The following is a 27,283-nucleotide window of genomic DNA, read 5'->3' as shown; positions in this document are numbered from 1 at the left end:
GAAATGAGTATTTATTTTGCCATCACTTTCACCACAAGTTTTATTTACTATTCATTTTTGTATCTCGATGTAAACGATACATTTCGTTTTGCATTGCTGGCAGCACTCATCTTATTCGTTTTCTTCTGTATCATTAATGCTTGCTTATTGTGCAGTTTTGCATTCAATGTAAATATTCATCGTTTATAAAATATTGACATAAAGGATTGTCGACATTAAATTGTTTTATTTTACAGATGCAAAATGCCTTTCAGGATATCCGACAATTTGCTGTCTGCAATTTCTGTATGGAAGAAAAATTGAAAGTAAGTACTTTGTACTTTTGATTATAGAAGATTGAAATACATGTGTGATCTTTTTCTGCAGCTTCTAAATTTTATGAAAAGATTTGGGAATGTTTCTTTGTTCTTGACTATTGGAGGAATTTATACTGTGACAAAGCGAATCCCTTTCAAAGTTTGTATTTTTGAACATAGAAATATTTTATACATTTTATTATATATTAATTCTGTTTTTTTTTCAGGTTGCAAGTACTTTGCATTCATTTTTCTCGGCATTTATGAAACTTAGAGGTATCTCGAAAGGTGAAAGTAAATGTTCCAACGTAACAAAATGGCACTAATCTGGTAAAAGCTTTGCATTCCGTGAATTTAATTTCCAATAAACTTCTGTCTGTATGTGAGAATAATTACGGTAAAAGCTTAGAAATTACATCGACATTTTCAAATGTGATATTATTGTTTGTGTATTATTGTTCCAATGAATAAAATGTTTCTTTTATTTACAATGTTTTTTTTCTTCAATTTATTTGTGTCTTCGTTTTCATTGTAAAAAGGTTGGTCACCTTACAGTTGTATTCCTCCAAAATTTCTGCTCTCATTAAGCTACCCTAATGTTCATGTATCTATTGCAATTGAAAATTAAGTGGATAGGCGTTTGGTCGTTGTGCAGTTCGCATTCTCAGTGTAGGCTGTCCTCAGGTTGAACCTATGCAGCTGCCTCGTTTCTATTAAATAATTACAATAAAAACATACTTTAACATTTCTCTACTTCAAAGCTGCACTTCAACGCAACCATTATCTATCTTTTATAAATATTCTTCTTCTTCTTCTTCTTCTTATCAATTCATATGGAGGTGTTAGCCTAACGGCTTTGTTCCTTTGATAGAGCCACCTCTGCTGGTTATTCCAAGCGTATGGTGTAACGTAGGCAGGCCTCTAGGGCCTTGATATGGTAGCGTGGAGTTGTAGATGTGGAGGGCCAATAGATCGGGGTTAGATCCCTGATGAGGGACAGACGAATAGCAAGTGAGGATTCGAGGGAGAAGAAATAAATATCCATGGTCATGCCACTGTTATAAAATCGATAATGTACCTCTTTCTGCCAGTAAATGGCGTTTAATCGTATTTAGCCCAGTTTTCTCGTGTAGGTTTAAAACACCAGTTTTTTTTTTATAACAGTCTTGATGCGCGGTTTAGGATTATAAGAGGGGTTGTTTGTAATTGGCCTCTTTACAATTTTAGTCGTATATTTCTTATTGATTTTACGAGTCGGTGTTAGATGTATTAATTATTCGATTGGAGCACTTTCGACCCAGACGAAGATTGGGACAACATGGAAATCGAGGTGATCCTCATCGCTATGTTGAGGAATTAACCAGCGGCTCTTTGGAAATTTTACACTCATTTACGATAAAAAACAATTAAAAAGTGGAAGTTTTTTCATTTTGATTTGCAGATGGGGCCATTCGATTTATTTAAATTTGAATAATGTTCCGTTACAACCATAGTTTGAAAAGCCAATTGAGTTAACGACCAGAAAAGATAAAGCATAGTTTACTAGCAGATGAGCCCGGCGTTGCTCGGGCAAAAAGTAACGATTACAAAGATAAAGGTTATTACATTATAGACGATCTTACCCGTTTTTTTCAACGGGTGCAAGAATTAGGCCCTCCTCTTCCGAGACTAATTAGAGAATTTTTATATATCTGCTTACCACAATGGGATAACGATAATTAAGACTCACTGCAAGCACTAAATGATGAATAACAAACTTTTTCGTAACACTTTCTGAGTTCTTCAGGTTTATTAATTCTTAGGTATTATTAATTGTTAGAGTTCGAATAAAGAGAACATATGCTCATACGCTCTCCGTGTCAACTTTGAATACGATGGAGCACTAAGTATCGTTGAGAATTTTTAAAAGAGTCTGAAAATATGTTTAATTTTCCGCAAAAATGCAAAGAAATGCCATCTAAAATAGTACAGTTGCAGCCGGGATTTTTAGGGTAAGCCTTAATCCTCTCCCTCTCCCCGCGGAGAAGAATTTCGAAAATACTCTTCTTAGTGTACGTTCTCTGACGTACTCTAACTGTGTACCAAATTTCAACTTTCAACTCTTAACCGTTTGGGCTCTTCTCTTATTATTATTATTGTCGTTATTATCAACCCATCTCGATTATATTAAAAGATGTAATTAATGGAGTTAATTCATTTTGAAATAGGCCAATTCTTCCGAGCATAAATTAGAGAAAAGTTTTTTTGCCGTTCAAAGGTAAAACTTTATAATCAGTTTATAAGGCGCTTTTACTTTTCTGGCTGTTACTTATACATAACAAAGGAAATTATTGAAATCGTGTCAAATTTGACCCTCCGAGCTTTTTGCAAATCTCCACGTTTTGAGACCGTCTGAATCCAAAAAAGTAAAAAAAAAAACGGCAAAAATTCCATGAGTGTGTGTTTTGGCATCTATTTCTCTTAATGTTAATTCCTCTATTAAAGTGTACGTTTTGCCAGATTTCTGCTGTCAACATGTTAATTAATCATTAAAGTATACATTTTTTAATAGCATATTAGATAATAGTTACATTATTTTTCTGACATAGATAACCTTTATCTTGTTCTAACAATCTAATAGTCATAAGATTGTTATGAATAATAACAAAACTATCAGTTTTGAAATTAGTTTTTCTCATATTTGGACATTGAACATGGATTTTGATAAGATAAATTTATCAATATTAAATGACTTAATATTAGTTAATTTCTCACTTGTTACATCTACAGTTCAATAAAGAAGCATTCAGTTATTGTTAAAAAGAACAATCAATTATTAATTGTTAATTAATGGCTAGAGTTGAGGATCTCGATTTGTCCACGTAAAACAGGCCGTATTTGTTTGCCTAGTTTATGGGTTTTTGCATAGCCAAGTAGCCTCGGTATATGGGGTGATTGCATCGTTTCATTCGAGGAATGCCACGATGCAATCACCGGTCCGGCAGTCGTTTGGCATATTACTAAAATATTGGGCTTCGGGATGTTCATGTATGTATATATACACCATGTCGGGGTTAAGTAATGGCTGGCCGAGTGCCGTAGTACGTGATTATTGGACATGAGTGCTGAAGGCATCTCCAGTTAGTGCCGTATGTAACCAAGGATGGTGATATCTAAATTAAATACATCTGATAGGGAAGATTGGGCATAGGTCTGGGTAAAATAACTGGCAATGCATCTTCATGGTAAGTGAGAGTTGAGGATTCGAGTCTCTCTCCGGGCCAATTCTTTATTCCAGAATATTCTAAATTGTTTATTTGATCAAGTTGCCAAAGATTTTTGCTTTAAGTGGTAATTATTGAGGAAAATATACAGTAATGGGTCAATTATCTGGCATTTAGAAAATCAGAATTACCATAAAACCAGCTAGTTTTGAATTTGATGGACTATAGCACAGCTATAGTTTGCCACATGGCTGCTTTGTTTTGGATTTTGTGGTATGTGTGTCACACAATGCTAGTTCCAATATATTCTTTATTTCATTTTGTTTTTAATTTTTATCCTAAATATTACACTATACACGGTATTCTATATTTTAAGATAATTAATAATGATCAAACAGACCATGCTTCAGAAGTGTATTAATTTTTATCTGTTAAATACCATTTTCTTCTTAACGTTGAAGTATAATTTTCATTCCAGGTAGATACTTATGATGCTGGTGGAAAAAGAACACGTTATTTTCCTGATGACGATAAATATTCCTTAAAACAAATGATAAATAAATATATTTTGAGGAAATACAGTAGCATTTTTAAATTTAAATGATATATTTTCTTCTGTAAATCTTACGTACTATTTTGATTTTCCACCGATTATTATATAATATTTATTGTATATGAACTTACAAATATTTTTAAAAATTTCTAGTTTGAAAAAGAAAGGAAGACAACTGTCGATGATCAGAATGCTGAATTTGCACGATTATTTGCAAAGGTAATTGTAATGTATCATTTAATTTTTTTTTTTTTTATGAAAACCATACAAAAATATAGGCCTATGCAATACAAACTATTACAGGAATTTATTCCATTACATCAAAGCTTTTAAACTTTTTCTATTTGTAACCTTCTTTTACCCGAGAAAATTTTACATGACTTCTGGTATATAGGTATAAAATAGTCATACAAATAAAATCACTCACTGATGATAAATCATAAAACAGTTCTTTTATATAAAAATTATTTTACTATTTATTAAAGACAAAAGCAAATTTGCATTCTGATGAGATAAATGTGCATGTTTATTTTTACATACAAAAACTAAATCTTAGCTGAATATTTGATACTGTGGGATGCAAGAGATCTTCAGCATTTTTCAGAATTGACTGACTTTTAAACACAAAACACAACCATTTATCATGCTGTAAATGTTTATTATTCTAGCATTTTCAATTTTTTTAATCAACCTTCAGGAGCTCTCTGAATAAATCAAAAGATGTGGTTATAATGGCATGTTCACATATATGCCCTGAATTAGTAATGCAGCCAGAGCCTTGGATAGTGAAGATTGTCCCCGATGTTGAATGAGCAATAGAAGTGTTAAGCAACATAAATAAGCAGTTTTTTTTCCAATGGAAGACGTTTAAATTGAGGAATGACCCCGTGACGTCTACCACAATTCAATATGGAAGTCTGGGATAGAAAGAAAGGTATGGCAGAAAATAATGTAGTGCTAGTATGGGCAGACAAATCGAAAGATATGATTATAATGGCACAGTTCACACATAATGAGCTTGTAACAAAATACATCAATGAGAGACAATGCACAGCATGCCATCTACATACTGTTGACCATCTACAAGCAAAGGTCAAGAGATTTGCCATCATGACCCTAGTGAGAAAACTTAGGATGGAGAAAATAGTGGTTGCCTCTCTCTCAATACCAAGATTATCCAGATTTGCAAAAAGTGACAAACCTTGGAAAAGCATAAGGCCAGTTATAAATATGTGTTGTTCATCCACATTCCTGCCGGGACACATGCTGAACAGATTTGTCAGCAGGAATTTGTCAGTGCATGAATACCGCATAAAGCAGTTGCTAGATCTGATCCAGAAGCTATAGAATTTAGAGCTGAGAGATGAGGATTTATTATGGTTATGGATTTCAAAACATTGTACTCCTCTATCAAGCTGGAACCACTTTTGCCATTTCAGAGACTTTCCAATGAACAAAATCAGCAATTCAAACAGCGTACGTACAGAAATGCTGGAGTTGGCACACCTAACTACATATTCGTTATTTTTCATGTTCAATGGGCTGGTTTACGAGCAGAACAGGTTGCCCATGGACAATTTCATATCCAGGACCCTCTGTGAGATTATCATCAGGTCGTTGGCGAGTGCGACCGTACCTAAATATAGAAATAGTGTTGCTCTCTATGTGTGTTATGTAGACAATGTATTATTAATGTGGAAGAAAAAACCTAATATCAGGCAGTTTGTCACAGACATTAATTCTAACCCATTTGGCTTGAAAATAGAATTGGAGCATGAAAGTGATGGTGCTATGCACTTTCTCGACATCTCGTTCGCATTAAAAGGGTTACTACAGATATTTACAAGAAGCTGACTTATAATATTTATAACCTGAGCTACATAGATCAGTAAGCTGTAGGTTTGTGGCTCTTATCAATATAAAACAAGCATACATACATTGCACTAACATACAGGACAGGATAAGAGAGTTAAAGTACATCAAAGTGATTGTGCATCAGTTTGGAGTCGAGCATAAAACGATAAAAAGAATGGAGGACAGAAGATAGAGGGACAAGAAGACACCACAAGCAGGATGGATATGCAGTCGTGGAATACATGACACCCCTCTGCAATGTCTATAAAGAAATAGGAATTGTTACTAACAGGAAAACTATTTAAAAGGTAATCACAGGTACCTTTTAAATACAGTTAAAAGGTATATACAAGATGCTATGGAATGACAGAGGCTATTGACCTGATGTGCATTTCTGAGATGTATAGAATACCAGTAAAAGAAAGCAGGAAGCATAATAACTTATGCTAAATAAGAGCCACTAGACAGGATAAAACAGCATAAAGATAACATCTGGAAGGAACAGCCAGTTGCAGCTTTAGTGGCCTATACAATAGCAGATCCAGATTCTGTAGCAATAGACTGGAATCAAACAGAAATAATTCAAATGGTTCAGAAGAGATGATGTATTAAATACGTGGAAGCATGGCACATTCATAAGCTTAACAGATAGGAGCAGGCAGTAAATTATAGAGAAAACGCTGCTTCCAGCTGCTTGAAAGTGTTACTTGATAAAAATCTAAAAGCGAACTAATTAACAAAACACTATGACAGATAGAGTTTCAATTACAGGGTAGTGATTAATTTGCTAGTATGGAGATTGTAAGTACTGGAGTAAAATTTATAAAGTATAAATTAGAACGCACATGCCAGACTTTCACATGTGAAAGTCTGGTATGTGCATCTTTAAAATTTGTCTTGTTCTAAAAATAAAGTATTATAAACCATTATAGAGTAAGAGGAGGATGAGTCATCAAAACAAAATAGTGAAGACAATCCTTTTAAAACGGTCCGACAACATCTAATAGAACTAAACTTGCCTGTTTAAAAATATACACAAAAATCAGAAATAAGGACCAGATCTTTTACAAAAAAGTTAGTCTTTAATAATCACATTTCAAGTTTAGGTAAGGATGCATTTCGGGTACAAGGACCCCTCAGAAGCGTACAAATTAGCTTATCTCATCAGCTTATTATTATTGCTTATCTTTCTAGGCAACGTTTGGTAACGTCATCTGTTATCAAATTTTATTTAAATTTTTTAAATATTTTTAACTATTAGAAAATTGTATAAAGCTTATTATTGAAAATTGGTATGGATTTCCTAAACATTGTAAATGCTAATAAGAAGTGAAATCGTCAATAAGTCTGACCCTACTTGAGATATATCGGACCACATTTATTTCCCCCCTCTGTCGATTTTTAGTCACCAAAATTTAGCAGCTCTAATTCCCTAAAAAACAAATTTTCCTCCAAAATTTCATAAATATTTTGACAATATGTACTGGAGTTAATAAGCTTTAAAGAGGTAGAACAAAATCGTGCCTGTATAAGTAGAGAGAATCTTTTTTAAACACTATCCAGATCACACCGCCGATGTTTTCTAACACATATCTTGCACCTCATAAGGTTTAAATATAAATTAGATCAGACCCGTCTTTGGTACGTGCGAGGCCCGGGGCCAAGAATAGCTTGAAGGCTCCCTTAAGGAATTCGCAATGGAGGGTTAACTTGTCCCGACATATTTATTTATGTTTTCTGATTATGAATTGCACTAAGAAACGTTCTTTTTCTTAATTAAAGTACGAAAAAAAATAATTACCGAAGTACAATATTGCATGATAGGTTGTACTATCTTTCAATCATAAATAGTGAGTCTGATTTATTAAACAAATTAAATTTCGATGATTTAATAAATGATTTTGCTGGAAAAAAATGTAGAAAAAATACCTTAGATTCGTTGTCTATTGTAAACTAAAGTTGATTCTAATTTTATTTCTTTCTAATTTTAATTGTCAGAAAAATGTGTTGCTGGAAAAATAACTTTTCGTTTTTTTCCAGCAAAACGGGGCCAACAATTAAAACATTCAACAATGCGTGCTAACAATTTTTCAAAGAGACGTTGAAATTCGATTGTCGTTTTGTTAAGGGAAGAAAGAAAATAGAACTTACTGCAGATAAAGATTAAATAATTATTAAGTAATGCCTGATACAGAAACAAATAGAAGAAGGAGGAGGAGGAGAAGGCAATCTCATTACCAACTTCCCTGAACCATCTAGCTTCATTTCTAAATGGAAGAAATGAATACTATTTTCATCGACCTCCTGGTGGGCCACCATTTCAAATACATCATTTACAACTTGATATTTCCATTAATATGGTTTTCACTTCTGGACAGACGACGCAGTATTTATCACCTTCTCGTCTGCTGCTAAACCAGAATGCAGGATTTGAAACTGCTGCTGAACGTAGACCGTCATTATTTAATTAATCAACAACTAGCCATCACGATCGTCGTGGTCCACCAATTACTTCAACTAATTTGCCACATCAAAGCTTACAAAATTATAGGAGTGCCAGAGAAGTAGACAAATATATTCTGCAACAAATAACATTGATCGTTCTGAAACAACTGGAGACCCATTTCGCTCTCTTCTACTTTGGGCAAGCTATACACAGCATGTTTGGCGAACCGCCTCCTAAAATAGTGTGAAGACAACGACCGCCTGTCACCTGCTCAGAAAGGCTTCGTCCACTATGAGGGGTGCCAGGATCACAACTATATACTCCAGTCTGTCATCCAAGATGCCCGCCGTCGCCGTCGCACCTGCCATATCGCATGGCTAGATTTGTGTAACGCTTTTGCTGCAATTCCACACGAGACCCTATGGAAAAGCTTAAAATGGATTGGCTTACATCCTAATTCCATTGACGCAATTAGTCTACTTTACTCTGGGGGCTCCACACGCATCAGATCTTCCTCTGGATACCTAGAACCCATCCCCATTCTTGCCGGGGTTCGCTAGGGCTGCCCTATCAGCCCAATCTTGTTTTAACATCGCCCTCGAAGTAGGCATTCGGATGACCAATGCCGTTGACGCAGGCTACGACCTCCACAGAAGAAAATTCGACGTCCTGTCCTATGCAGATGACGTGACTCTCATCAGCGACTCTCACCATAGGCCTTAAAGACCAACTGCATCAGATGTCAACATGGGCCAAGTGAGCTGGCGTGTCCTTCAACCCGAAAAAGTGCGCCTCCCTCACCGTAGACGGCAAAGCCCACACGACCAGCAACACCCGCTACAAAATCCAAGGTAAGTCCATTCCAGCTCTGGGACCTGAAGACGTCTACAATCACCTTGGTGTTTCCACGGGTTTTGCCACGGGCTGGACAAATCCTAACCTTACGGACACCATCCTCCAACATCTAGACAAAATCAACTGCTCCAAACTTGCCCCATGGCAAAAGATAGATGCTGTAAATACGTTCTTAATTCCCAGACTAATATTCTATCTCACCCTGGGCACCACTTCCAAAAAAACCATAGACAAAGTGGAAAAGCAATTAAACGTCTGGCTCGCAGGTGGCTTAACCTCCCCTTACGGGCTAGCTCTGAAATCCTCTACTTATCTCACAGCATGGGAGGGGCAAATCTCCTCTCCTGCAACACTCTCACTGACATAGCCCAGGTTACGCATGCTGTACGCCTCCTGGACTCTAGAGATCCCAGAGTCCGTGCCACTGCCTCTAACACCCTTTCTGACGTTGTGCAGAAAAGAATCGGACGTACTTCAACAACTTCAGACAACAGCATATACCTCAACGGCTCAATGGAAGGAGATTTTGGAAGTAAGGTCATCCGGATATCCGCTCCATGTGGACCAGACTTCGGGCCGCCTGCCGTCGGCTTCGCAAATGGATGCCCATTGAATGGGTCCCGGGCGAAGAATCCCCCATCCTCACCATTTGCGGCAACCCAGTCCGGAAGACAACTTGCTCCAGGAACCTCAATGGTTTGGTCCACCTAAAGCATCTACAATCCCTTCAAAAAAAAACCGGACCAGAGCAAAGTCTTCAGAGCAACGGTTTCCAACTGGGAAAGCAATCACTTCTTGAAAGAAGGTAAGTATACAGTTTGCAGATTGGAGGTTCGTCCATCGGGCTAGACTCAGCGTTGTCCCCCTACGAGGACACAAGAGGTTCGGGAACAGCAGGAAGAACTGCCGTCGCTGCAATTACCCCAACGAGACGCTGCCCCACGTCCTGTGCCACTGTCTAAACAACCTGGCCGCAGTAGCAAGACGCCACAAAAACATCCTTCAGCAACTTGTCAACGCCACGGAGAAGGGCAATGCAAGAGTGTACATCAATCAACGCATTCCAGAAATCCCGAGGAATTGCCGCCCGGATCTTGCCATCATCGACGAGGTTTCCAAATCTGCAACAATCATCGATGTGACAACATCGTTCGAAAACGGTGAAGAAGCATTTGCCATGGCCCGCGCAGAAAAAATCAACAAATACAGCGACGTCGCAGAGTTCTACCGCTCTAAGGGATTTCATACGTTCATCGACGCATTCATCGTTGGAGCACTTGGTGGCTATGATCCTGCAAACGAATCGGTCCTAAGAAGGCTTGCCATTCATCGAAACTACTCTAAGTTAATGAAAAAATTGATGGTAAGTGACAACATTCGCCACAGCAGAGAAATTTACATCAATCACCTGTCCGGCAATACTCGTCAACCACGACACCGCAATATCATCGACAACAACGTCAGTAACAACAGAAACAGATACAATCACTAAATTTCTATGGACCTCTTCACTCGGCAACATGTACAGGTACTTACTAATGTCAACAAGTTCACCGCTGTATCCTCCAGTAGGCCTAGCGCCCCTGTTTTGTAAAATACACCACTTTCTACTTGTACATAGTTCTTGAGCAAGCTACGAGCCCTTGGATCGCGCCGGAAAACTTTTAATTATAGCTGGCTTTGTGCCCGTGATAACGCGGTGCAATTTAATCTTGTTCTCTTATACACTTGTAAATTTTATGGTTTTAATTTCCAATAAAAGGCTTTTAAATCTTGTGTGGTATGCATGTGTGATTTTCAAGGAAGAGAAGGTCTAACAGTTTTACCATGCGGACACGAGTTTCATGCACGTTTAGTTCAATGGCTAAATATAAATCGCACCTGTCCAATATGTAGGGGAGACGCTTCCAATGCAGAACATCAAGTTAATTAAACTTAAAAAATGAAAATTTGAAGAAAAATCAATTTGACACTTAAAATGTTAAACTTGAATAAAAAAATCAAAGAAAACACATTGTAGTCAGTAGATGTGCAAACTTGAATAATAGTGACTTCAACAATTAAAAATTTGAAAATGGAATTGTCTTAATTGTAAATAAATTTTTATATTTAATAAACTTAATATGAAATGTAAGGTGTCAGGCTTTTGCTTTGGAGGACCGGAAACAAATCCGAACGGATGAAAAAATCTGGAAATTTTTTGAGGTGGTTCATTTCAAATAATTACGTCGAACTTAGTTCTTCACCACCTGGCCGCCCCCATTGTGTGCGAACTTATGACCGGCTTGATAAAATAATCCTTCTAGTGCCCACAGTTTAACAAAAAGTCAGTTCTATAATTAATTCCAGTTTTATTAAACATTCAGTTTTAAAATATTTTATTTAAAATTCTCAGAATAAAAAATTTCATTAATTTCAGCAAATCAGATTTCTTTAAAACAAACGTTTTCAGTCATAATTATGTAACGTGTCAATCTACCGCTTTGAGAGCCCGGGTTCAAATTCGGACGAGTAACACTAGAAACTTTTTGGGGAGTGGTTTGTTTCTAGTGCATTGGGATTTGTCTGTCTCCACACGAACATTGTGAGCTTGATCAAAACCTCAAATCCCTGAATGATTCCGATAAAATATCCTCAGTGTCCACGGGGTATAAAAAGTATAAAAAGTAAAAAAAAAAAAGAAAAATACAATAATAAATAAATTTATACTTTATTAATAAATGATTATATATTTTTATTAATAATTTGTAATTCAAATTTATTTTTGTATTTTATTAAATTATTTAAAAATTACATCGATTACCGGTAATATTGATTGGCAACACTGTTATATTTGTATACATACAACGTGAGATAGGTTGGCATGTATTGGTTAATTTAAAACAAAATAAGAATTAGATATATTTATTTATTTGACTTTGAAATGGACCGTGTTGTAAATCTTAATGTAATAAACAGTTTATTAATTATAGAACTTGATTTTATTTCAGATAAGAAATGGCAGAAACTCAGTTGGATCCATCAAAAGTAGAAGCTGATCAGATAAAACAGGTATTTGTTAAGCAAATAAACTAATTAATTTTCATAAATCATTACAAATCTTGATTAAAATATATAATATTGGAGATAAACTGAGTTGGTTAGTCACAATATGTGCTAAAATGGTTGAAAGTATATTTTTCTCTGAAATTAATTGGCAGTTAATGATAATACACAGGATGATTTTAAATTGTCACAGTTTCTATGTTCAACTCTTCTCCAACTGGAAACAACAAAGTAAAACTGCTTAAATAATATAAAAATATACACACTGTTCACTTACGTCACGTAAGTGAACAGTGTGTATATTGTGAACTTGTTTTGATCTAAGATGTTTATTTAATTTCATTTTTTTCCAGTTTCTCTCAATATAGAATAGTTTTTTCGTGTCAATTGATATTAAAAGATTCAGTTTAATTAAAGAAGTTCAATTAAAAATAAAATTTGTGCAAATAATAAAAAGTTATTAAATTTTGAGGGGATACTATAGATTACCACCTATGGAATTTCGGGTCTTTGGGTATATATCTGAACTCAGGAGACCGAGACGAGTTCAACGATAACCTACTTTTGGACCAGAGACGAAAAATAAAAAAGTTATTGTACTTTTTTCCAGCAATCGCGCGATGATAGGGAGTCGCATCGCTCTCTCCGCTAAGTCAGCCTCGCTATCGCAATCGGGAGTCACGTTGCTTGCCGTTAAAATTGCCTTTAGTAGACGTTCCCTCCCCCCTTTTTACTTTGTTCAAGAACTACCGTGAATCAATAACTAGTGACGTTTAGCACATGGTGGCTCTCCTCCGGGAGGTCAGTCGGGAGCACGAACAGTGGGAACGGCTGCCATGTTCACTGCCATAAGTAACATTAACCGAAATGGCAATCATGCGATGATCGGAAGTCGCGTCGCTCTCTCTGCTCTCGTATCGCGTGTTTAACCCTACTGGAGATGACCGTAGTCTGACGTCATGGTTTGCAGACTTTACCGCAAGATGGCAGTACTAGCAACTATGGTGCCGTCTTCATGAGAGCATTAAAAAAGTATGATAACTTTTTTATTTTTTGTCTCCGGTCCAAAAATAGGGTACTGTTGAACTCGTTTTGGTCCCCTGAGTTCAAATATATAATCAAAGTCCTGAAATTCCATAGGTGGTAATCTATAGTACACCCAATTTTGATGATAAGTTACAATTGTTCTTCCTTTGATTTATTATCTAAAATTGAAATATTTTGTTTAAATACATTTTATTAAATTGGTTTATCATATTATTTCTACTGCTTTTAAGGTCTGGAACCAATCTTTTATTTCTTCTTGTTGACAGTATGTTTTTGGCACAGATTTTTCAAGAATGTATCTACCATGTAAAAACAATTGTGCATAATTCATAAAGTTTTATTATGTGTAGACAATCAGTATTACAGAATGCTAAGCTACTTCAACATTTGTGCCTTTCGTGGCATGTACAAATTTGAAGAAGTAACAAAAAATAAACTTAAATAAATTTTCAGAATTACTGTAGATGCATCAATAAAAATTTTTAACATTAATTTAGTAATGGCTTAGAACGGTCGTGGGGATGATGTCTATACTACCGACGTGAGCCCTACGGTCAGATTTGAAAAACATAACATAAATGATCTTTCTGACACTGCTAATAGACAATTTTGTTTGGAAGGTGTTAGAAAAGAATCAAATAATCTACAAACTTGAAGTTTTTATTCTTTTAAGTTTTTTCTTTTTCTTATTTCTTTTAAGTTTGCTCTTTTTAAACTTTATTTAAGACTTCCAATGCCAAAGGTAAAAATGCTTTTAAGCTTTGTTATATTCCTTCTTTGAAACTGTGTTTTGTTGATTGTTGGACTATGAACCCAAAGTTGAGTTTTAATTAAATACTTGGCTTTATTTCCATCTTTATTTCGTTGAATAAACAGAACCCATGCTAATCCCATCGTTTTGAGTGTAATATTTGCTTTCCATTTCAAAGTAGTTGCTTCTGTACGAAAAGTTTAATAAGTCTATCATTTCTTGTTCTACGTTAAGTTGTTTTAATTTCATTTCCACAATGTCCCATGTCATTGAGGGTTACATATTGATATTGTCTAAGTTGGCTATTTTAAAGGTATTTTGTATTGTTACATTTTTTATATCTGTTAAAAGTTCTTCCGTACTGTATATTGAAAATCTTGAATTTTGGTAAGCTTTCAGTTTTTGTTTTAAAAATTTTTCGAGGTTGTGTAGCGGAGTGAATTTAAAGTCTATAATGGGTCTCACTTTTTCGTTTGGTTTGTGAGTTTTAAGTTGGATGTTGAATTTGGGTGTATGATCATTGTCATTATTCAAAATAAATTTGATTTCTCTTTTCGTCAGTTTTTCCGTCTTCTGTAAAAGTGTGATTCTACTCTTTAGTTCTTTGATTATAATCTCTTTTGGATCTATTGGGAGTTTTCGAAAATGATTATCATTTACCAGTTCTTGTTTTTTGCCTTTTACCCAATCATTATCCACAAGAATAATCTGCTTAGATTTATCTGCTTTGATTATCTGTAATTTGTTATTAATTAAGAAGTTTTTCGCTTTAATAATTTTATCTCTATATTTATAATATTCCTTATCCTTTATAACTGTTTTGTCTTTTTCTTTTTTTTATGTATTTCCTTATTACTTAAAGTTGCCTTTGCAATTTGTGCTTCCATTTCTGGTAAATTATTACAAACTCGATCTAGATTTGGGATTATTATTAACATTTTCCATCTATTAGGGCCATTAAAGTCCAGACCTTTATTTATAGTGTCCAATATATCATCAGGGACTGTTACTTGAGTTTTGTTTATGATTAGAGATTGTGCCCATTTGTTTTTTTCGGCATTAGTTGGATAATCGAACCTTTTTTCAAGTTTTTTACACTTATTAAATTCATAAGACCGTAAATCCTGTATCTGGTCTCTTCTAGTTTTTGGTTCGTATCTAGTATTTTTACCTTTAGATTTTTTAAGTTCACGCTTTAGTCATCTTAATTTAATGTATTTGTACTTAATAGCCGATTGCAATATTTTGAGATTGAAATATTTCCCATCCCTTGTAGGGATTGCTTCTGCAATGGATTTAGGGAGAGAGAGTGTTCTTAAAGGTCTATTCTCTCTTAGGTGTGCTTTAAAGTAAAGTTGTTCTGTTTATTTAACTAAATAAAGCCAAGTGTTTAATTAAAATTCAACTTTGGGTTCATAGTCCTTTGTTATATTGGTTTTTTTTTGTTTGTTTGTTTGAGTGTGTGTGTGTGTGTAATAAAATATTTCTTTTATAGTGCAATAGTTTGTTTACCTCTTAAAATGTTTAAACTTCAAATGCAGTTTAACTGTTTTTGTATTTCTTAAATTTCCTCCAGGAGTACTTTTAAATTATGCTACTTCTGCAACTATCAAACCATTGTATATTGTAGCTATTAAATGTTTTTAGATATTAGAAAATGCTTTAAATGTATCAGGTTTACATTTATTCATTCCTTCCTCATTTTTTTACTAGAATTATTTAATTGTAATAGGTGTAAATGAATATATGCAGACTAAGTAAATAGTTTTTAAGAAACAATAATATATTATATATTATAATTTATTAAAAAAATATTTAAAGAATTTGAATTTAATTGTAATTTCAGTTCAAAGACTTTTTGATTTCCTACAATAAATTATCAGAATTGTGTTTTGTTGATTGCGTTCATGACTTTACTGTTAGAAAAGTATGGGATAAAGAAGTGAGTTATTTTTAGGTTTAATATAAGAAATTCTAATACAATATTCATTTTTATTGTATTTCTTATAAAATAAATTGAATGGATTCAATATAAATTAAACAGATCAAATGAGAATCTTTCAAAATTTATATTTTTAGGACAGATGTGCCATGAATTGTTTAGAAAAATATTTGAAAATGAATCAAAGGATATCCCAAAGATTTCAAGAATTTCAAATGTTGACAAATGAAGCTGCTATAGCAGCTGCACAGAAAGCATCGAGCATAATGTAATTTTTAATAAATATAAAATGTATTATGTTTTAGATAAAGGTAGCTAGTATAGTTGTGTATTATTTATTTATATCAATTTTTCAGATTTGAATAAAACAAAATAATATAAAAATTATCAAATAAAGTAATAAATTTTATTATTTTTTATGCAAATTCTATACAGTGTTATCTCACAAATTTGTACTAGTAGTTATTGTATAGGATGAAGATTAGTATGACTATAAGGAAGCAGATATATTTCTTAAAATGCTTAGTACGTATTAATCTTAAAAATTAGTCATGTTGTTAAGAAAATAATCTGATTTCTTTTTGCTTTTTGCTGGAATATTTAATGGTAAAATGTTCAAAATTGAATATATCACTTATTATGATGTTTGATCATTTTGAAAGCTGTTAAATTTGTTTAAAAATTATAAAAATTCAAACAGGTTTACAATTGAACACAAAGCATTTTTCTATGAATGTAATTGTTTAATTATAATATCCACACGTTAAAAATTAGAAACTTAATTACATCTATATTTGCTTTAAATAGAATAAATATATATTAATAATCATGTCTGTATTCAATAAGTAATACAGTAGAGAACCGAAAATCTGAATCAATTGGGGACTGGGGTTGTTCAGATTAGGGATTTGTTCCGATTACGGTCTATGTACGAAAAAATATATTAACCTGTCCGATGTTCAAATTTTTCTCCGTTGCGTGTCGCTTCGTGATGAATTTTCGTCGATTTTAAGCCTAACGAAAATTTTTTATAATAATAATCGAGGCTATCGTATCGTTAAAAATTATTTCTGCATTTTGTACAAAACAAAAATAAATATATTGAAGAATATAAAAACATGAAAATTATACTTTAGAAGTAAATTTAGTATCAAAAACGTTCGATTCAGCACGACACAGTCCGACTGAAAATCGTGCCGATTACCGGCCATTCCGATTACCAGGGTGCCGATTTACAACTCTCTACTGTAATAGATAATATCTTCATTAACAACAACAATCTTCATCACAAAGTGTAAATCATTAGTATAGGAACACAAAACTTTGTAAATTTTACAACTATTTATTTTATTAATTAATTTCATGTCAGAATACTGACTAACAGAAAGATAACATGATGAAATACCGTACTTTCCGGCGTATAAGACGACCCCCAACTTTTACAGTTAAAATATAGAGTTTGGGATATACTCGCCGTATAAGATTACCATACTTTCCAGCATATAAGACGACTGGGCGTATAAGATGCCCCTGACTTTTCAGAAGATTTTCCTGAGTTAAAAAGTCATCTTATATGCTGGAAAATACGGTATGCTAGTTTTGATAGAAGTTCAGACATTTAATTATAATTATTAAATTTGTTTGCAACCATTGACACATTGACTTGCATGGTGTTCCTTGCAGTATGAGTGGTTACACTGGTGCAATATGTAGTAAGTCATTCTTCTTTTTCAAAGGGCAGATGTACCAGAGGTTGGATTTTTCTCAGAATGGTAGGCTTTTCCTGTAAAACATTTTCTATGAGAAGGTGCAATTCTGTCTTCAAAGTGTGTGATTGTTACAATTTTTTAATATAAACTCTATCAGAAAACAAAAACAAGATGCGAAAATTAAACTGGCAATTTGACCTCTCAATACTTAATAAAAGTTTGGATTTTAAAATTAAGTTAAGAAAATAGTGTTTACAAAATTAAATATTGTTGTCTCCTGAACACTATAAAGTGCAGACACACGAACACTTGGCAATCTTCATCTTAAGTTTATTTCAGTTGATACATGCACCTGTGTTTTGTACAAGTTTCGGGCTTTTTAAGGCCCCTCCTCAGCCAACTTGCATTTTTTCCAACGTATCTGTTATCATTATTAGTCATATGCATTCTCTCCTGAGGGGCCTTAAAAAGCCCGAAACTTGTACAAAACACAGGTGCATGTATCAACTGAAATAAACTTAAGATGAAGATTGTCAAGTGTTCATGTGTCTGCACTTTATAGTGCTCAGGTGACAACAACAATTACCGACATGGTTTTAAGTGTGTCAAAAAAGAAAATTTAATATATTATTTTGTAATTTAAAAAAAAAAATAAAAACAAAACAACTCTCATATAAAATAAAATTATGAAGATTTATTTTCATTAGTAAGACTATATGCCATATCTTTCTACACTTCTAGAAAAATAATCAATTATGTATACAAAATATGAATTTAAAAGTTGTGATCATGATAAATCTAGTTTATATAGTCAGATCTTTTAAAGTGAAATAATGAAATTTAATACATGATATTCATGTAATGTTTAATTTCAATAAAAATGTAAGGCTGATTGTAACCTCTAGTTATGCATGCAATTTCTAGCAAATGGCATAAAAATTTAATACTTTTTCTACAAGAAATCCTTTTAAAAAAATTCTTGAAAAGTGAAAACACATAGATCCAAAGAATCCTTTGCATTAGAATCTTATTTAATTCTTCTATTAACATACAGTTCAGAATTTTTAAAGTTGTAGAAAATTAATTAATTTGCTTTTCAAAATTCTGGACTATTCTAATATAATAAACTTTTTGATTCTATCTACTTCCTTTTTTAATCACTTTTTGAAATGGATTTTCCCTTAGAAAGAGCATCAAAGTTTTAATACCTTCTGCTGGATAACACATGCCTATTCAGAGGTTAAATCAATCTTAAGTTAAGATTTAGTAATGTACACATCTTATTTTCAATAATTTTTAAGTTTGTTCAGAATTTTATCTCATTGTTTAATGTGAACTATAATTCAATTTTTCATTTTTCTTTAAATTTATACTTTTTATATATGTTACATTGATGAAAATGTTCTATGTTAGAGATAGTGAACCTTTCTGAATCCATATACCTTTATGCATAGTGAAGTTTTAGACTTACGCTTGCATAAACATTTTGAATAACATTTAAATTAATGAAAGGAATATGCTTTAATTAGAATAAATGTAAAGAAGTTGATTGAAAACAGGATGATCACGTAATAAACTGAAAGGATGATTGAAAAAACAGGTGATAAACTGAAATCGTATTTTCTGTGCCAGATCATGTCTCCAAACTTGCCACTTTGCATATGTGTACCATAGGTTAACCATCCATTCTGTTATCTGGCAATATGTTTTATCACTTGTATATTTAATCAATTATTTCATGTCTTCAGAATTTTAAAGAAAAACAAAAATACTTATTACTGTATATTTAAAAGATAACTTCTTAGGAAAAAATATAAGGCACATTTGAATGAGAAAGTAAATTCAATTATATGTTAACCTTTCAGCAGTGGGAGAGTCAGGTATGGTTCTATCCCTTAGTAGTGGAGAATATACCCGAAAAATTTTTAAAGTATTTTTTCACGCAATTTTTCTCATTTCCGTTTTAGAAAAAGTATTTGTAAACAGTTGTCTAGTAAAGAAAAGTCTTTTTTTATTGTTACATAATTCATTTTTTATGTGAATTTTTTTTTGCGGTAGTTTTTGGCTAGATTTTGGTGATACCCCCAAAAGAATTTAACGTATATATACGTCCCTCGCCACTGCCACATGATCGCCCTCGACGTATATATACATCCCTCACTGCTGAGTGGTTAAATATACTTTCTAATCCTTCTGATACACCTTGTCTCTGATTTTTACTGTTAGGAGGTCAAGCGGTTATACAGGTTGAAGAATTATAGTACGGAGAAACGCATGCGCTTAGGGAATTAGGTAATCGAACAACTTCGAAAGGGAGGTTTGAAGGTCAATATACAGCTCGCAATGGTCTTTTAACGAATGCCCGAGGAAGTGCCCGGAAGGGGCGACGAAAACGTTAGCGAATTTTAGAACAAATTTTACTCCGGTTAATAGGTTGCAGATAGCGTTGATATATGTTAAACTTCTTAGAAGGTAACTAAAAGGAAAATAACGTGTAAATAACTCCCATTTTTTGCTTTGAAAGTATTAATATTTACTCCTTCTATGGTATCCATAATGGCTCTCATCATGTCTGGCATGTGTTTGAATTTCTATCAGAATGTTGTCCTTAAATGGCTGTATGGTTAGTACCACTCAAGTAACCACAAAGTAAAACTGGTCTATCAAATCAAGCAAGTATATGTGCTCCAAGCAATGGAATACTGATTTTCAAAATGAAATTCAATGATTTTTATGCAGTACTCTGTTCCGAACTTTCCTATAGTAAATTTCCAAAGAACAATTTTCAAAAAAAGAAAAAAAAATGAAAAATATGTAAAAGTAAACAAAAACTTTTTTAATGATAAAGCAACTTAACTACATTCTTAACAATTATAAAAGTCCTTAAAACATAACAGCATTATTTTGTTTGCTGACTTAATATTGTATTTAAACTTTTATCATTCACTATAATAAGTATGTATTTCATTTAATTTTTTATTGAAAAAAAATAATCTCATAATCTTGTCCATTAATCAATATTATGTAACTGCTAGAATGAATGATGCAATGATTAATTGTTCAATTGAACTAGTTCCATGCAATTATAATAAAACATTTTAAATTACACACACAAGAATCTGCTGATATTTAAATGAATGCAAACAATAAATTTGGAATTTTTGATATTTTAAAATTTACTTAAAATAATTCTTTAATTTTAAAACAATTTAATTTATAGCTTAGAATACACTAAACACCTTACTATAAGTTAGACACTTCCTTATGTGATTAGAATAATGTAGTAAATAAACTAGAGTTTATTATTCTGTCTTAAGTAAAAACATTTGTTACTTAACTGATATTTTTTAAATTAGATGTTCTTTATATAAAGTATGCTTATAAAATTATGTATCTTTGTATATTTAATGAACAAATCATATCATAGTTATAATACTTTATTTACAAAACATGATAAAAACTCTTGACATTAGTATATTAACATATCAGAACAGACAAACTTTACAAGTTAAATAAACTTTCAATTGAACAGATGTCATCAAAATCACTTCTTCAGAGCAATATTTGGATCACAGAACATTCACAGAAACAAAAAACATACAGCATTAATAGAAAATGTTCAAATAGCATTTTATATTTTTCTTTGCTCCCTTGAAATGTACTACAAAGAATATGTATTTCTTAGATGTTGCTGATAAAATGCTTCTGCAATGCCATTGCGTTTAATTATTGCCTCTTGTCTCGGATACCCGAAGATATTTCTTTTCATAATTATATCTTCCACGTCGTCAGTGTAATCTTCAGTAAATTCGTCGATGTCAACATCATCCTCTGTCTGTAAGCACAAGTTGTGCAAGACACAACAAGTCAATACTAATTTTGATACTTTTTCAACATTACTTATTTCTACACGTTTTAATCTACAAAAGCGGGACTTCAGCATGGCAAAAGCATGGACGATGTAACTTCTCGATCTTGCCAAAACGTCGTTATAAATCCTTTCTTTTTCCGTTAAAAATCCATTGTCTTCGTACGGCGTCATTAACCATTCGTCTAATGGATATGCAGAATCTGCAACAATGTGAGTATTGCTAGGAAACATCCTACTTGGATCCTCGATGGCACCCTAGTAAAGAAAGTGAATTATAGGCAAATTATTAAATGTATCATTACATAATAATGTAAAATTAAAATATTACTCTTATGGCTTAAATATTCTAAATTATTTTTCCACTAATAAATTTATATAATATTGTTACAACAAAAGAATATGAAACTATACTGGAGTTTACAATTAATGCTTTTTCTATGGGTAAATCTTTTACAAAAATTCTCAAAAACAAAAGCATATAACCAAATAGAATTCTAACAGAAAAAAAAACTATTTAATTCTATTAATGTACAGTACAGTCCAGAATTATGAAAATCAAATTTGTTAGTTTTCTACAGAATGAATTTTTAAAGTTGTAGAAAATTAATGAATTTGATTTTCAAAATTCTAAACCATATATTAATAGAATTAAATAAAATTCTAACAAAAACTGTTGGTTCTATCTCTTCCGTTTTCAACAATTTTCTTGCAGTCCATAAAAATTTAATGATATCTGCTGGAGATTGCATGCATAATCAAAGATTACAATCAGCCTTAACTTTCCAAACAGTTTCCCTAACCACTGACTTAGAAACAAAAAAATAACTAACTAAATAAAGATTTAATCGGTGATTTTACCATTTGGTATATTTCCATATGCATATGGAAAGATACCAAATGGTAAAATAAATATGTCACATCATCATCATTGATTAAACCTTTTAGATAACATTTCTCTATATTTTTAATAAAACTATTATAGAATGTCTTAACTTCTTATTGTATTCTATCAGATTGAATTTTATATAAGTATTCATAATTATTATATATAAATCACAGTTAACTTATTAAATGAGCATTGAAATATCATAAATTTTAATTTATGAAGTGAAAAAAAATTGAATTTTTCTGATGAGATGTATCTACCATTTGTTTGCATGAAAGTCAATTTTAACAACTCATCATGCATTAAAAATAAATACTTTTGTAGAATAAACATTATTAAATTCGTCATTAAACACTTCTTTCGTGTTTTTTGTATAGAAAACCATGAACATTTAAATCTCAAAATTGTATTAGATCCAAAATGCAAACTGCATTTATTTTTGTCATCTATTCAACATATTGAATAAAATGTAGAATTTATTAATAAAATTTGGATTATTATTATTAAATAAACATACATTATTTTAATCAGCTGTAATTATATTAATAAAGTAAATTTTTTAAACATGCTTGTGAACATTTATAATCTATTTTAACCATTAGAGAAATTAGAATCCGACAGATTTTCAGAGCACTGTAAACCATATTTAAATGTTGAGCTTTCATTATTTGGCTGTTTTAAAGATAAAATATTATTCTTTCAAGAATTCTACAGTTAAACACTTAATGATATGATTAGTTAATAGAAAATAAAAGTTAAAATGAAAAAAATCAAACTATGCATACATTATAAAAGTAATAATCGTTTTATGTGAATTTTTAATGAATAAACAAATCTCTCTCTCTCTTAAAAACAATTAAATGAGATAATTTCATATACTTGCATGTACATATGTATATGCAAAGGGTCTAAAAACCATCTGTATAATTTTAATATAATGTAGTCTTGGAGTTTACAAATGTTTTAAAATGCTTGGCATAAGCAAGAAAACTTCAACAGATTGAAAAAATTGCCACTGTATTGCCAAGTGGCTTGAAATCTGGTGATAAATTTTCAGACCTGTCAACATTGCTCTGTTTCCAATATTCCATGTACTAACTAAAAACTAAATGCTCATGCCTATAAAAAGGCAACTCTGATCAATATCTTTGATTTCTATTCAAATGATGATATATAAACTCAGCTGACAGGAAGATAAAATTTACACTTTATTCAGATATGAGTCTTAAGTTTTGTCCCTGCTTCATCCATCCAATTTTCGATAATATTGGCTTTATTCACTTATAACTTGGATAAAACGTGCTGTATAAAGTTCAAAATTAATAGACTGTTACTTGCTTTTACCAGGAGACTCGGATAAAGCTAGCATCAGCCATTAATTCTGGCTTTATCTGTAACATATACTGTACATATTGAAATTCATAGATTTAGTTATATACTTTGTTATTTTTGATTTTATATAGAATTTGATTCTATGTCAGAAAATGCTACATTTCAATGATTGTTATAATTTAAATGTGATAGCATATAGTTTGTTTATATGAACTTTTTAGACAAAATAGACTATAAGTGGGAGCGATAGACTATAAGTGGGAGCGACAGACTATTCACTTTCTACTTTAACTGCACTATTTAATAATTCCGTCTCGACACCTATCAACCTTTAAAATGCAGCCTTCTAATTCTAATTCCAAATTTTTTCAGTCTTTTTAAAAGGCCTTCTTCAGGAATACAAATCGAAATGATTCTTTCTTTAACTAACTGTTTGTTCTGGAACGTTATAAATTTTAACTTTAAATTTAACTGTGCAGGCTCGTATATAAATACCTATAAACGGTGATGTTACTCGTACCAATATACATAATAATATATAAATAAATAAATAATTAGCCACTCGTCTCTTAATTATTATTCAAAATTAGGCTTGCTCTCCATGCGGCTGATATTTTACTGGACTCTCTAAAATTTATTGCGAGTCCTTCTTGGTACGTCTTATATATCTGCCATGCCTCCGCATATTTCAAGTGTCTCTTGTCCTAGATCTTTTGTATTATTTTAGCCCTTTGCCAATCCACAGTGACTTCTGCCGGGTCTGCAATAGCATACGTAGCTAGGGCTGTGACTTATTACGTACTGAAAGAGCATGAAAGGAACGTTGCTCATTACGCACATTCCTTTCATGCTCTTTCAGTCTTTCTTTTAACAAACTTCCTGTTGCCCCAATGTAGTATAGCTCTGTATGTCTCCTTTCATCTTGTACCGGAATCCTATATACCCCTGGAATTGAGCTCTGGTCTAATTCTTCCTTGTCATTGTGTAGTATTTGGTAAACTGTGGAATTCCTTTTAAAAATTATTTTCTTGTTTGTTGCTGTTCCTATTTCATTGTAAATATTGCTTAAAAGAGCCATGTAGTCCATAACCGTATATTCTTTCATTTTTTTCCGCTCATCCTTATCTATATCGTCTATTCTTGTTTTGTTAATGATGGCTCTTATCATATTTTGGTAGATACCGCACTACCTGGCTAGCTCTTTTACGTACTCTAATTCTTTAATTCTGTCTTGTGGTTTGCTACAGTGTGTGTAGGCTCTCTTTATTAATGCCCGGAATGCTGCTATTTTATAAGGTGCTGGGTCGTGTGAGTTCCATGGTATAAATAGCGGGTTATATGTTGTCTTTCTGTACACTTTTGTTATGAATTCTCCTCCTTTCTCTATTTCTATTTCTATGTCTAGAAAGTGCACACTTTTGCCATCCTCTTGCTCTAGTTCTAGTTCTAGGCCGAATTTGTTGAAATTGATGTCCCTGTAAATTGTTGAATGTCTGGTTTTTCATCCCAAATAATCAATACGTCATCAACGTAGCGTGCATATGTTACCAAGTGTGTTGCGTATTTCGGTAATATTTCTTTTTCTAAAGTCCTTACGACCATCTCGCATAAAGCTCCTGCAATAGGACTTCCCATTGCCACTCCTCTATGTTGCGTGTATGTAATTCCATTAAATTTAAAGATCGATGAGTAAGTAGCAAGATGTGCTAGTTCCATTATTTGTTTTTTCATACCTATTGGAATTACAATTAGAAGGCTGCATTTTAAAGGTCGATAGGTGTCGAGACAGAATTATCTCTATTCACTCTGCATTGGAACACCTCAGATTAATTCCATACACATTGTACAGAGAGAGAGAAAAGTGAGTTGGCCGGTTGTTGCTCAGCACATGTTGGAATTTGTTGGACAACAGTAACAACAATTAACTGCCTTTGGGCAACCGGAGGCTCGGAAGAGTCGTCTACCACAAAAAGCCACACGAGCGTTCCTTGGGTTGCATTAGTTGGGGATCTTGCATGGTGGGAAGCTCAACATCGACATCACTTCTCACTTCTTTTTACTCCCAACGCCGGCCGGGTCCTCGTTCCGGCACCCACGTAACACCAAAAGACAATACGATGGCTCTGGCATCGATACAAGGCAAAGTTGACATGAAATCTGGCCAATCAATTGAGCCTCATAAATGGCTTCTATCAGCAAGTAGACGTCAGTACAAAGTTAGAAAAATAGGGAATATTCAGTCTTTCACGAGAGTCAAGGATAATACAATTTTAAGCGTATTACGGAAATTATATGTGAACCGAACGAAAATAATAAAATTATTTCCTATCGTACCAAACTTTATAAATGACCATACCTGATATAGACCAGAACTTTGAAAGGCCTGCGCATCGCGCGTACTACCGGGCCAACCGCAGCTACAGTCTATAAACGATAAGTCATGACTACAAACTGCTTGTAAAAGAATAGAATAAGTCTGATTCCTATTAACGTAATCGTCTCCCAATTCGGGACTCTGTTGGGGCGCCTTAATGGGCACGTGAATGACGTCGACGGCACCGATCACTCCGGGAAATCCGCTCTTCTCCGCAAAGCCTTCGGTAACGTCACCGATATCCGAACTCCCGGGCCACTTAATATATTGGGCCGCCAGCGTTTCGGTCACGGCATCGCATATCATGGACACGTAATTACAGACCGTCCCTTCGGCCACAGCGAATCTGTGCGCGATTTTTATGACAGTCTCTTTAGTGGCCAAGTACCAAAGAGTGATGAGGGCGCCTCGAATCAGGGAGATTCTCGGTCTTCCAGGTTTAACAGTTTCTCCATTGGCCAAACTCGGACACATACGAAGAGAATTTACAAAAGCATCGAAGGTAGTCGAAGATATTCTAAAATAATCTTTAAATACGCTGGGTGCGAATTTAGGGATGTATTCTTCGACGTAAGTCTTCAATTTCTCTCTTTTTTCTCTCATAGCTTCGTATACGAGCAGCACTTCACCGTCTTCGGTGTCCTGACAAGTATCGAGGATGGCTCTCTCGATCTGATCGTCCAGGAATGACTCGATAACTATACTCATCACGGCTAAAGAAGCTTCTTCCGAAGCTGCCATCGCGCTGGAATTTAAATTTCGAACAATATTTATCATTTCCGCTCCATTTTTTCCAATAAAAACAAAGCATTAAGTGATAAGCCTATGTACGCCACCTATTGGTCGAAATTAGTTTTTGTAAACAAGCCGATTATTTATTTAAAACTTATATTAATCGCTTTTATAAAATAATATATTACATTTAATTTTATTTATAAAACTTACAAACAACTTATGATTCATTTGCTCAAAATCAATATTTTAATGGCTATGTATGGCTAAACAAACACAAAGCAATCCACTCCCAGTGAATGTAAGGATCTTTTTTTTTTTAACTCTTTCCGCCCTGTGGGCACTAAGAGGACCTCTTTTAGAAGGCCCATTATGGGTTCGGCCAGG

General features: G+C 33.1%; 2 protein-coding genes and 1 long non-coding RNA gene across 4 annotated transcripts; 2 read left to right on the top strand and 1 right to left on the bottom strand.

The window, feature by feature from the left end:
• Positions 1–208: 208 nt before the first annotated feature.
• LOC136990603 (uncharacterized) lies at positions 209–726 on the top strand. The gene is made up of 3 exons (XR_010883084.1): positions 209–305; positions 367–456; positions 524–726. It is a non-coding gene; the product is annotated as an uncharacterized lncRNA (long non-coding RNA).
• Positions 727–12,022: 11,296 nt separating this feature from the next.
• Positions 12,023–16,306, top strand: Tim9a (translocase of inner membrane 9). 2 transcript variants are annotated; one of them, XM_067288963.1, is made up of 4 exons: positions 12,023–12,064; positions 12,198–12,258; positions 15,897–15,992; positions 16,130–16,306. In XM_067288963.1, the coding sequence occupies exons 2-4, from the start codon at positions 12,205–12,207 to the stop codon at positions 16,262–16,264; spliced, it is 285 nt and encodes a 94-aa protein (XP_067145064.1). In that variant the 5' UTR covers positions 12,023–12,064; positions 12,198–12,204; the 3' UTR covers positions 16,265–16,306. The 2 variants fall into 2 exon arrangements, with proteins under 2 accessions (XP_067145064.1, XP_067145063.1); XM_067288962.1 differs by lacking the exon at positions 12,023–12,064 and having other exon boundaries at positions 12,076–12,258.
• Positions 16,307–21,122: 4,816 nt separating this feature from the next.
• Positions 21,123–27,021, bottom strand: LOC136990583 (uncharacterized). The gene is made up of 2 exons (XM_067288975.1): positions 26,147–27,021; positions 21,123–21,827 (listed from the first exon to the last, which is right to left on the bottom strand). The coding sequence occupies exons 1-2, from the start codon at positions 26,939–26,941 to the stop codon at positions 21,363–21,365; spliced, it is 1,260 nt and encodes a 419-aa protein (XP_067145076.1). The 5' UTR covers positions 26,942–27,021; the 3' UTR covers positions 21,123–21,362.
• Positions 27,022–27,283: the final 262 nt, after the last annotated feature.

This window comes from Centruroides vittatus, unplaced genomic scaffold (genome assembly GCF_030686945.1).
Source record: "Centruroides vittatus isolate TY-2023 unplaced genomic scaffold, ASM3068694v2 scaffold_946, whole genome shotgun sequence".
Lineage (NCBI taxonomy): Eukaryota > Metazoa > Arthropoda > Arachnida > Scorpiones > Buthidae > Centruroides > Centruroides vittatus.
Note: the sequence above shows the minus strand (reverse complement) of the source record. Positions and strands in the feature narration are given on the sequence as shown.